At 34.2% G+C, this 12,186-nt stretch overlaps 2 protein-coding genes across 2 annotated transcripts in view; one reads left to right on the top strand and one right to left on the bottom strand.

Annotated features, from left to right (window-relative positions):
• The window catches only part of LOC130641438 (ubiquitin-conjugating enzyme E2 T-like), a 49,637-nt gene that overhangs the window by 28,044 nt on the left and 9,407 nt on the right, over window positions 1–12,186 (top strand). The gene's annotated exons all lie outside the window — the stretch shown is intronic.
• LOC130641437 (uncharacterized) lies at window positions 1,801–10,799 on the bottom strand. Its single transcript, XM_057448240.1, has 4 exons — window positions 10,685–10,799; window positions 4,329–4,585; window positions 3,958–4,107; window positions 1,801–3,125 (listed from the first exon to the last, which is right to left on the bottom strand). The coding sequence occupies exons 2-4, from the start codon at window positions 4,564–4,566 to the stop codon at window positions 2,872–2,874; spliced, it is 642 nt and encodes a 213-aa protein (XP_057304223.1). The 5' UTR covers window positions 4,567–4,585; window positions 10,685–10,799; the 3' UTR covers window positions 1,801–2,871.

Genomic DNA, 12,186 nt, shown 5'->3' with positions numbered 1-12,186 from the left:
TAGTGTCACCAGAGGAACCTGCTTTGGCAGGTGATACTTGGAGTCCCCAACTGAATTCTGTTGAAGATGATGACAGTGCTGACAATGAAACAGAGTCTGTTGCCAGCAACGTTTTTCCTGGTCGTGTATCAAATCCTTTGCCTAAGAAAAAAAGATTGATATTCTACAATACTCTGTATCTGCTGATGAAGAACTTTCTTTATTGAAGAAAATTAATTCAAGAATAGAAAATCGCTGCGAAGAATCGATCGAGGAGCTGTTTGGAAAACAAATTCCAAAAGAACTTGTAGCATTGCCGCCTCAAAGTAGGTGCATGGCACAACACGAGATACAAAATCTCAGCATATTAACAGCATATTATATATTGTGGAGCACTGAAATTATATTACTGATTGTGCATTTCTCCATGCTGAATGAAAAGCTGAGCCATTGTTGGGATTTTCCTGAAGCTAAAAATCGTAATGTCAGAACAAGAAGCTCTTGTGCACTGATTGACTTACGCATCTGAGTGTCCTGCTTTTTTATTAAGGGTCCAACTGAACTCAGAAGATGCTCCGGTCTTCCTAGTGACAAGCGCAAATACCTACAGTCAAAAGGACCTGAGCAAAAATTTATTAAGAATTTATTAAGAATTATTTGTGAGTCAAAATATATGACAGAGCATCTAACCTGAAATAATACTCGCGGTCTGCCAACCGTAATTCTTAAACCAGGGAATGAAGCCATGTGTACTTCTTTTCTGATATATTTCACAAACCCAAAACCTCTTCTTTCTATTTTCTACATCACGTCTTCGTCTCCTTCTCAACAAAACTGCTACTAACAAGTAATCCACGTCTTCTTCGTCCATTTTTCCAACCGACCAGCTTAAGTTTGTAACTTCTAAGTTACAGTGAGAACGTCTGTGACGTACGGAGTGTGGTTTATATGCGGAGTAATACTCCGTATAGCTGCTATACAGAGTTTGGTTTAGCTATACGTAGTCTGCCAACGAATGTTCTTAAAGTGAAATATTGCAATATATGACTGTTTAAAACTATTAAAAAAAATATAAAATGATCACCATAAAGAACAAGTTATAAAGACAAGCACATCATTTTCCTACTTTATTATCCATCGTAAACACACGAAGTATATTGTAGCTATATTGTAGTGTGGAAACGTTTGAATTTTGTTGTTAATTTGGTGTGGTTTTAATGGTATATGGTTAAATATGTTAAATTTAACGTGGATTTATTTCGCGTATTTATAAAAAAAATTTATTTTCTTTAAAATTTCTGTGCTGAAATTGCTTTCCAAAGTATAGCAGAAACGATCCACGATCCCAATATTTCGGCAGAGGGCTTCTCGAAATGACCAAACGCAATCAATCAATTCCACAACGTCCGCATTATGATCCGAACGGTTCTCTCCATTGCTTCTGGTTACAGGCCCAGATTTCAATCTTTTGTTACGCGTTCCTCAATACAAGGTATTGTAAGCACATAGCACGAATAGCACAGAGTAGTACGAATTTTTAATAAGAAAATTCTATCCTTATATTTTTAGACTACTTCAAAATAATTACTCGTGACGTGTCACCGGCACCCAAAACCACGGTCAAATCATAATTCTTTCTAAACAGCGGACTTTCATGGATGACATTTTCGGTTTCAGGCCTCTTTTCAGATAGGTTATATTTCGGGATACAACATGATTCCAATTTTTTATTTGTTTTGTCGGTATAACTCAAATAAAAAACTTAAGGGGAAGAGGTTTCCTACATAAATGCTCTGATAAAGAAAAAGAATGACCAAAATGTGTAAAGAAACATTTATTCTAGAAAAATTAGCGAAAATTATCCTTTCAATCTCACATAGCTAAAACCAAAAAAATCATACAAAAGATTATCACCTATCGTTAAAATACATTTTACACAACCTTGTACCCACACTCCACACGACTTCTCTTTCTTTGCCTCAAAAACAGTGGTGTAAGATCTGTCATCGAAAATAACTTTTATAAATACAATAAAAGAAGCAAGTATATATGTATAAAAATAATAGACGTCTTTTTTTAAAGAACCTGTGTATTCCTTATGGAGGTCTTATACCCCTAAAATTAGCAAGATCCCTGTCAATTTTTAAAACTCAGCCTCAGTTAAAAAACATTTTTTCTTATAAAAAAGACGTGTAGAATAAGGTGTAACTTTTTGTCTTAAAGCTGTCTTTAAACCATGCACACACAAATATGTAATAAGTGGTAATATACTGATGTCAAACTTTCCATAGACAAAAAGGTTTAATCAAAACATGAAAGAACTCGAATTTGGGTAAAAAGTTGGATTCGAAATCAAAAATAAAATAAACTACTGTTACAATACATGTATCTACAAAAAACAACAAGTTTTCAAAACATCTCATTCCCTGAGATAAGAATGTTCATGGCTTACGAAACGATAGAAAAGTGTTTTAGTAAACATTATGCGTTGTTAAAAAGACTGATGGACCAAGCCAATGACCTAAATGGTAATAATTTTCGCAGGTAGATAAACCGTGGGTCAAAAATATTTATATTACGCGGGCATCAATTTCATTTTTTTTTTAAACAGAATTTTTTCACATTTACACAAGCGCAAAAATCGACAGCCGCAAAAATTAGTAACATTAGAAAACACCTCAAATCCGCAAACAAAGTCAAAATTGAAAGTGTTTTTTTCCCGTAAATTTTACGGACAAAAAAATTTACTGTTTCTCCAAGGTTGTACAAATATAAGGTTTAAGCCTGGTTGCAGTTAGCCAAACTTGGACTGAAATTTTATACATAAAGGTTAATTGTTTATAAATTGTCTTACTATTTAGACCGTGCATTAACTTCCCATATCGTACAAAGTTAATAAACTTTTGTGGTTAAATCCGTCAGGACTGCAGTTATCAAAGAAAAAAACGTGAAAGCAACACCACCCCATCCAATACCATAAGACCATCTTAACCACGACTCAATTTTAAATTTATTGCCAACCACGACAACCTCTTCAGCGACTTCGGTCCAATATTGAGGAAAAAATGTGTTTCCAGCATATTCGAACTGTACGGTGGCCTTGGAGTGCACAGTAAAGATCGACAAGCCAATCAATGCACACAAACCTAATAAAAACATAAAAATATGTTTCAAGCACATCTTAAACTCGCATAAGATGCACAAATCGGTTTAAGATCAGGCACATTTTGGGTAAAGAAAAAGAACATGGGGAGAGAAAAACTAAAGATATTAGAATATTAGTACGCAGCAGTTCGATATACGGAAATATTCCAGAAAAAAATGGTATATTACTCGTATTAAAATTTCGTGCAACGAGGTTTTGGACACATTCTATGTTTGCATACCCTTACAGGTGTTATAAAAAAAGCTTAAAGGACCTGATACATTTGTATAACATCACTGAAATATACCTTATAATATCAATATGTGCGTCATAACCTCACAATTTGCTGCATGGATATAATACTTGAATAAAATCAAACGAGTTTGATTTTAATAATATCGTTGGTGATCTGGTTCCTTTTTTTGCGTGACAATAGATCTATTATCTGCCAGCGTTGTTGTGGCAACGATGTTATGAAATTAAATGAAATTTTAACAAATTATAAGTATATTGTAAAAAGATTATAGTGTAATATAGAATATATTTACTGATATTATACAAGTGTATCTTGGCCTTTATATTAATTTACTGTGGAGCGGAAACAAATCTATTTCACACCTACAACAATGTGAACGAATTTCGTGAAATAATTTTCGCGAAAACTTAAATTTTTCTGCAAATAACAAGAAAAAAAACCAGTAAAACTATAGATAAAATACATAAAAAAATTTATATAAAATTGAAGTATCATAGTGTCCACTCCAAAGTTGACCTCGATTCTTCTGACATTTTTGTAGCTAAAAATCCTTGGACACCGTGGATAATATTTTTACCTCCAAAAAATATGATGGCTGCACAAGGCCAGTACTTGCTTCCAGTTTTTTTGCTGTTATCAGTGATAATCGCCACAAAGAAGAAAAAGATTCCAAATCCAGTTCCAATACAAGAGAGCAACATCAGTGCACGGACAGAGTTAAACCAGGCTACACAAAAAAGAAAGGGTTTTAATGGTTAACAAGGTGTCTCCAACCAATTATTTTTTTAATTATTTTTTAACACAAGGTTTTTTAAAGAGGCAAACATCCTAACTCAAAGAAAGCAATTGAATAGTGCAAGGACAAAGTCAAGACATGCTACAACAAACAAATTCACAGACGCATGGAATTTTAAGTCATAACAAAAAAAAGTTTACGAGTTCACTTACACGGAGGTTCTACCAAATGAGGACGCAGGAAATCTTTATCACAAGTTATATCGAATTCAGGGTAACCTACATAATCCTTTCCCTCAGATTCAAAGCAAGCTTGCCATAAGCCAATATAAACTGTTGTTCCTCTGTAAGAGTCAATGTCTTCTTTCCAACGTCTTGTAGAAGTACTTATACAAAGAAAAAACCAGCCAATAAAGCCTAGAATCATGGCGGTAATAGCCAAAATGTTCATGATGACGCAAGGAGTGAACCTATAAAATGTTGTCATATAAAATATAAACAAATACGCAAGTTTATTTTACAAAACATAAAGATACTACTAGCTGTTGAGCATTAAAAGTTTTTTTAAAAAAATTATTTTGCTGCTCCAAAATAATGTTACCCTAATGTCTTTATGTTGATGTTATCAACCCATCAATTACAAACAGGTTGGTATGGTTCGGATTAAGGAAACTGAATTTGTTTTTGTTCTAGTCTTCAGTTAGTTACACCACAAAAGGAGGAGGAGCCATTTGTTTCCAAAAATAAGTTCTGCCAGACCTAATGTCAGTAAACAAACATTTTATGATGCATCTAATTTTTAATTTTTTCGTGCCATCTTTAAAGAAACTTATGACCAAAACAACTGGCAGCTCAAGTGTAGAGTAAGGCAACCTCAAAAATATGAGAAAAAAGGGAAGAATCTAGTGACTAAAGAAATTTGAAGACTTTGCAAAGGGATTAATTATTTTGAAACTTTAGAGTGACACAATTTAATGCTTGAAAACAAGAAGACGGAGATGCTAAATTGACTTTAGAACAAGCAGTATGTAGAGCTGACATAAAAGTGGTGGACGGAGTAGATGACAGCAAAGAAGTCAATTATAGACATGGTAAACAAAAAAAATCTTAAAAAAGGTACAAAGAGTAATTTTCCTAGTCGTGCAATACAGTGTAAATTTTGTTACTGTGAACATGCGTTTGGTAAAAAACATTGTCTAGCCTGGATAAACAATAAGTTTGAAATGCGGAACAGTGAATCATTTTGCAAAAAGTAGACTAAAAAAAATAAGCAAATACAGCGATAATAAGGGGGCAACAAAATGAAAACCCTTGGAAAGAGACAATTAAATCAATAACAAAAACATTCAAATGAAATTGATACAGGTGCAGATCACAATTGGGTTACCGATTGGATCAAGTGAAAGCTGCCAATATTCGGACTTACATCCTTGCTAGAAATTTTTAACAAACGTATTGATAGAATCGTAGCAGGCAAAATGGAATAGCCAAACATTTTTGTGGACATGATCAAAAACAGCATGATCAACAGTTGAAAAAATTAGGAATCATCTCCAAGATCATTTAAGAAAAAAAAAGTTAAAATAGGGCAATGTTTATGTTCGTAGGGATGTTTTCTTGTGATTTTAGAAGAAAGTATGGCAACTTTTATGCTTCCTAGGGACATTTTCTCGTCATATTCGAGTTCCACAGCATATGTTCTCGACATTATAGAACGAAATACGGCGATATGTAAGGTTCACAGGGACGTTTTCTCTTCATTTTAGAACAAATACGGATATTTTTATTAATCATAGGGACACTTTCTCGTCATCTTAAAAGGAAGTATGGCAACGCTACATGGGGACGTTTTCTTGCCATTTTAGAATGAATTACGGCAATTATTAATGTTTGTAGGGATGTTTTCTCATCAATGTAGAAATAATTATGGTGATATTTAATCTTTGTGGGGACGTTTTTTATTTTATTTTAGAACAAGCTATGGCAATATAAGCTTTGAAGAAATGCGTTCTTTGTAATTAAGAATGAAACACTGGGACATTAAGTTTTGTAGCAACATGTTTTAAAAATTATAACATGAAATACAGCATCCGCCAGGAAATGTTACCATCAAAACCAAATGCGCCGTTATTGCCACATCCTGCACAAACATTTGCCTAGCAGAAAGTTTATTAATATGGGGATAAATAATATTTGATTGTAGCAGTTTTTCATTATGGGCAGAAGTTTACTTCTCAACTGAATAAATGCTGGGTGTGTTATACATGTCATAAAACAAGCCTTCTTGTACCATTGTATTCATGATACAGTGATTTCTGATAATGGCAGCCAATATAAATTTTCTTCAAATATAAAAAACTTTGTGGAAGAAAGGCTTTTAGTCACATCACTAGTAGTCCAATGTATCCTGGAAGCAATGGTTAATGAAATATTTAGTCAAGAAAACTTAACAGTCCAGTAATGATTTTTATGTTAGACTTTTGTCAATTGGATCCATAAGCAAAAGGACAAGTGAAGATGTTGAGGTGTTCAGGCCTATCAATAAGAAAATAACACTCAAGCAATAAATCACTACCCCAAGTTTACAATAATTTAAACTGGGTGAGCAATCTGAATAAATAGTATATACGTTTATAAACCTATTTTATCACAAAGTCTTCTTTATCTATTTTACTTTATCTTTTTTTTATATATTTTGGTTCTTTTTTACTGTAAATAATAAGAAAGAGAACATTGATTTCCATGTGAGATGAATTGATATTGCTCAGCCAAAAAACTTTTTTTAGAATTGAGGGAGCAATTAACAGGTTATGAAAATAGGAATGTGGAAGGTGAAAGAATATTGGAATTTGCAAATGCTAATAACTTGATTGTCACCAACTCTCACTATGTGAAAAGGGAAAGTCATATTGTTACATTTGAGTCTGGAGGTAACAAAAATCAGATAGATTTCATATTGGTGCGGAAAAAAGATCTTAAACTAATTAGAAATTATAAAGTGATTCCTACTTTTGGATGTGGATTCGAACAAGTAAATTAGTACTACAAAGCTCCTGCAGTTCTCCAATTAAAATTTTTTGACACAATTCTGAAAGTTAACTGCCTGCTATGTTTGGACATGTGAAAAATGATACAGGTATTCGGCTATGCCGAGTTAAAAAATATGTTTTTTTAATGTTGACAGTGCATGGAACGTTTTTATATATAAATATATACTTCTTTGAGGAAAACTGTATATTTACTAAGCTGTTATGTTAGGCTGCCTTTGCACCTTTTTTATGTTAGTATTGAAGTGCGTTCAGCACCTCTTTTCAATTTCTTACATTGAAACAAAAAGTGAAATATAGTTGCATTCTGTTGGGATAAATTTAAAGCTTACCTCCCGAGAAAAATTAAGTTGACCTAAATTGGCTCATATTCATACGTGATTTACGAACATAAAGTTTATTTTCCTTTATTCGCACTTATAAGTTAATAATGCCTATTCAAAGATTCAAAAATTCACCTCTGACACGAGGTAAAACATCCACAATGTTGTTTTATAAATTTCTTCACCTTGAGTGCTCTGACGTCACCTGTTAGAAGATCGTAAATCATCTTCTGCCTTGAAATTTTTTACTCAAACTTTAATAGTGAAATTCATTGGTAATGAGTATGTTTACCCCCGTGAAAATATCAGGAAACTTTGAAAATGAATACTAACTTCGGTTGAGAAATCATCATTCAATTGCAATACCGAGAAGCTGTGACGCAAAAAAAGAAAAAAAGAGCGACAGGGAAAATGTTGTAGAATTTCAATATGAGCAGGCGAAATACTAGACCAAGCACTGACTCGGATTTCAGTTGGGAGAGCTGTGATGAGGATACTATTCAAGAAGAAGCTTCACGTGTTGCTGTTGATGTTGCTGTAAGGACATGGTGCAAGTGTGGAAAGTGTAAGATAATAACGAGCGAAGCGGAGTGTCGTTGCTATTGCGGGTTAGAATCCGCGAATATTTTTAATTTGATCAGTGAGTTTTGATATGTAAACGTATTCGAATTAGATAATAGCGCATGAGTTCGATGAATGACGATAAAAAAAAAAAATAATCTAATCTTCTTCTTTTTGTTTTTTTCTTTCAAACTCAGTTCTAAAGTCAAAGAACTCGGAAGTAAAATGAGCTTCGCAGATCTTAAAATTCTTTGGAAGCGTATCCTCTCTCTTGATCAGTTTGATCCATATAGTTTGTTGTTTTGGATCTTTGGGAAAGTTGAAAAAAATTACACCTTGTTTCTTTTGGTGGTTAAGACAACTAGGTAAGTGGGCAAGAAGCCATATTACTATTTAAAAAAAGGATTTGTCCTTATTCATCAACGTGTGGAACTTTTTTTTACAAAACCCATCATATCACATCCGCAAAGTTTCGCCTCTCATCCCGGGGGTCCGAATGTGAGCTTCTAACTAGTAACGTCAGGCGCATAATTATACTCTTAAATGCTCACTTGCAAAATGGCGAAAAAGTGAGGTGAAGGCTTAAAAACATGAGGTTAACATTGTCTGGTTTCTTGAGTACTGTAGTGATTTTAATAAAATAAACGTTAAATTGTTTTTTCTGAAGATGTTATGAATCGATTTAGGTCAACTTGATTTTTCTCGGGAGGTAAGCTTTAACTCTAAGAATTGCTTCATCCTGCGCCAGGTGCCTAATTACTTTTTCATCTTACTCCTAATTTGGAGTATCAACTCAATCAGGTTGATGTTGCAAATATTAGGTGTTAGTCCCTCAACTGAACCTTATTTTTAAATCACAATTGTTGACATTTAGAGTCAAAAGAACTAGTGCGACAAAAATATTCTATGCTTGTTGTCTCCACAATGCTCACCATTACTATCGTGCTTTACTTTAAAATTTTGACCGTGAGTGCAAAGGGTACTGAAAACTAGTTTAAAATTGTATGTGAAAGCTCCAATCAAACAGGCTGCAAAGTTCTCATTGAAAACATTTAATGCTGGTGGACCAACAGTTCACCACAGGTTAATTGCGGTTCCTGAAGTAAGTTCTTATACCTTGTTGAGAGGCTTGGCTATGATTGGCAAGGATTTCTTGGTATCCAATTTGGCTACTTGTGATTGCCAAGTTTTTTGTTTAGAGGTAGAAGCACTGTTGACCCGCGATGGTGGGGATGTTGGGCTGCGCTGGTGGGGATGCGTTTGTTATCCTAACAAATAAGTTGCATCCATGAGACGCGCCATAGCAGGTAGTAGGCATTTCCACGAGATTTGTTGAGATGTAGGCGTTTCCACGAGATTCACTGAGGGTTGCGTTTCCACGAGATAAGCATGTGTTTCCACGAGATACACCCCAGGTGAGTTAGCGTTTCCACGAGATACACAGACATTTCCACGAGATACCCCTTGCTAAGGGTAAGGATGGAAACACATGCATCTGGTTTGGGCCCCCCTAATACCAAACCTTACATCCCCCCCTTTCCCCAAACTCAAGTGTAGTTATGAGATGAAACAAGAGAAATATACTTCTAACATTATCTGTCATTGTTGCTGTTTACTTTTGCGTTGTTGCTTCAGAACCATAGCAATCAATGGCTGGATAGATTGACACAATTTTTTTCAAATTTATGTTTTAATTCTCCGACTGACTAACCAACTCTATTTTTAGAACTCAAATGACTACAAGGGTGCTGACTCGCCGAAAACGCTGTATATGTAAGGGCGGCCGGTTTTTTTCAGGGTTTTCAATTGAAACCGCCCGAATTGCACCCAAAATGCAATATAGGCGAGCTCGTTGTTCTCATTTAAATTTTGTTGAGAAAAAGGAAGGTGATATTTTGTCGTTGTACTTAGAGTTTATTATTTGTAGGATTTTATTACAGCTATTTATCGAATTAATGATAAAAAAACAGTATTTTACTACCACTGCTTGACATTAAAAGAATAAGTTATACGTGAAAATAAATGATTAAAAAAATGTTGTTTTGGGTTGATTCGGGTTTCTCCAGGGGAAATTTTAAATTTTTTTAAAAACGCCGGAAGTCGTCCGACAACCCTTGGTTTTTGCGGCGTTTCCGGTGAAGCAGGACCCTCTTAAATGACTCAGACACTGCATATTTGTGACGCCGTCAGCAACACACTCAGTTAGCTAGCAGTCCCCCCTAATGACTGACTGTCGTATACAAGATAGAAAAGTGATGGTTTTACTACAACGAAAAAGTTTTTATTTTAATTTTTAAATAGAGTTCATTTCAATTCTCCCAAACTTGCAAAAATACTTAATAGTTTTTGTAGTGTTTTTGGATAGTTTATTTTCTCTTGCTGTGTTGGGTCATAAATATAATGCTGAAATAAATTTAATAACTAGATAGTCATCAATTTAGTTAGTTAGCTAGTATGGTAACGAGAAAAAAAAGACAACGCTAACTAACTGGAGAAAAAAGCAAACACATAGCTAAGCTACTTCAAATAAAATGAATGACTGGGACTGGGATTCGTCATTCCATAAAAGTATTACAACGTTTTGTACTTAAAACATTAATAAAAAATAAATTTGCAACAAGTGAAATACTTTATTTACCTTTTAAAAATTTAAATTTTAGTTAAGACTTCTTTTTTAATATGTCAAAATCTCCGTCTGATGCATTCAGCACTTATTTTTCGGCATAAATTATTAGAATCTTACTCATTTCCATATATTTACTCCTTAATATAAATTACAGACCAGAATTTTTGACCAAGAATTTATAGAATTGAAATGCAAAAATAAGTTTGGAATAAAATTAATGACTAAAGGATGAAATCTATTGTAATATTACTTAGTCAGAATGCGAATTATGGTTAAAATTGATGTTAAATTTAGAATCCAAAAATAAAGTTATAATCTGTGTTTTGTGTTGGTTTGAATCTGGTTTGTAAATGTAAATAAAAATTAAACAAAGTCGAAATGGAGTTATGAATAAAACAGGCGCTCGTTTGAGAGAGGGTGCACTCAATTCGAAGTAGGCTATATACAAACAAATACAATTTAATTGTATGTAATATTTTGGCTTTATTAAATAATTCCCCAATAAGACGCCCCTGACCATTATTTTTATCGAATATAAGTGTTTTTTGTCTAATAGCGGGGCGTTCATTCCAGGATAGCGCTCCGTTAACAATTTTATCAAATGGAGGGCGATGACCATTCCACTCACATTTCATGCTTAACAGAAAATACACTAAATTGCGATGATTGATGGTAACTACATTTTTGTACCATGATTACTCATAGTAACTAGCTATATATTTCAAACAAATATCCCCAACTTATCCCCAAGACTTTTAGGGGTTTTGGGCGGCAGGGGCGGAAGATTTTACTGAGGTTTGCGTGGTAGTGTTCCAGTTAAACGTTAAAAAATTGCCTAACAGTTTTTTTAGAAAAAGACAAAGAGGCTTAAAAGATTTTAATAAGGTCTGATAAGAGTTAACAGAATTTAAAGGTTTAAAAGAAATCTCTAAGAACCAATCTCGTACCCAGAGCTTCTTTTCGCTCTTTGATATATACGATACAGGTGTTGGCGCGAAAGAACCAATGTTTGAAGATTCAACGTGCTATGGATCCTTATATTCAGTGCTGCTCAAAGCTTTATTATTGACGACGACACTGAAAATGTAAACGATGATATAGAAATTATGTAGAAATTTTGTATTCCATTGTCAAGAGAAAGAAAAAACTCTTTAATACTCCCTCGCGCCCTCCAAAGAAAATTTAATGGGCGTTTCTCGTAGTGGCTTACGGCAAACGCCGCTAATAGAAAACGAAAGCACTTCTCGTGAGACTAGGCAGGTATCAATTTGATCTTTTTCCCCTCTTTATAAACTCACATTTATAGCCCAATCAACATTTGTCTTTCAATTTTTTTTCTCTCAGATAGTAGATCGTCAGGACTCCTGACTGCAACGTTAGCTACCCAATGTGGTAGCTTCTTCACTGCCCCTAGCCGTGCTGTGTGTGGCGTGCCCTCTCACACTTAAACTCAGAGTCCCAATCCTTCTGTCCAACTGAAATCCCCCCCCCCCCCCCATAAACTTCTCGTTTAT

The sequence above is a fragment of the Hydractinia symbiolongicarpus genome, chromosome 4 (assembly GCF_029227915.1).
Source record: "Hydractinia symbiolongicarpus strain clone_291-10 chromosome 4, HSymV2.1, whole genome shotgun sequence".
Taxonomy (NCBI): domain Eukaryota; kingdom Metazoa; phylum Cnidaria; class Hydrozoa; order Anthoathecata; family Hydractiniidae; genus Hydractinia; species Hydractinia symbiolongicarpus.
The sequence above is the reverse complement of the archived record's forward strand: the minus strand, read 5'-3'. Positions and strand labels throughout refer to the sequence as shown.

Coding starts and splice junctions, on each gene's coding strand:
- LOC130641437 (XM_057448240.1), bottom strand. CDS start 4,566: ATGAACATTTTGGCTATTACCGCCATGATTCTAGGCTTTATTGGCTGG. Junction 4,108..4,328: donor TCATTTGGTAGAACCTCCGT/GTAAGTGAACTC, acceptor TTTTTTGTGTAG/CCTGGTTTAACTCTGTCCGT. Junction 3,126..3,957: donor AGCCATCATATTTTTTGGAG/GTAAAAATATTA, acceptor TGTTTTTATTAG/GTTTGTGTGCATTGATTGGC.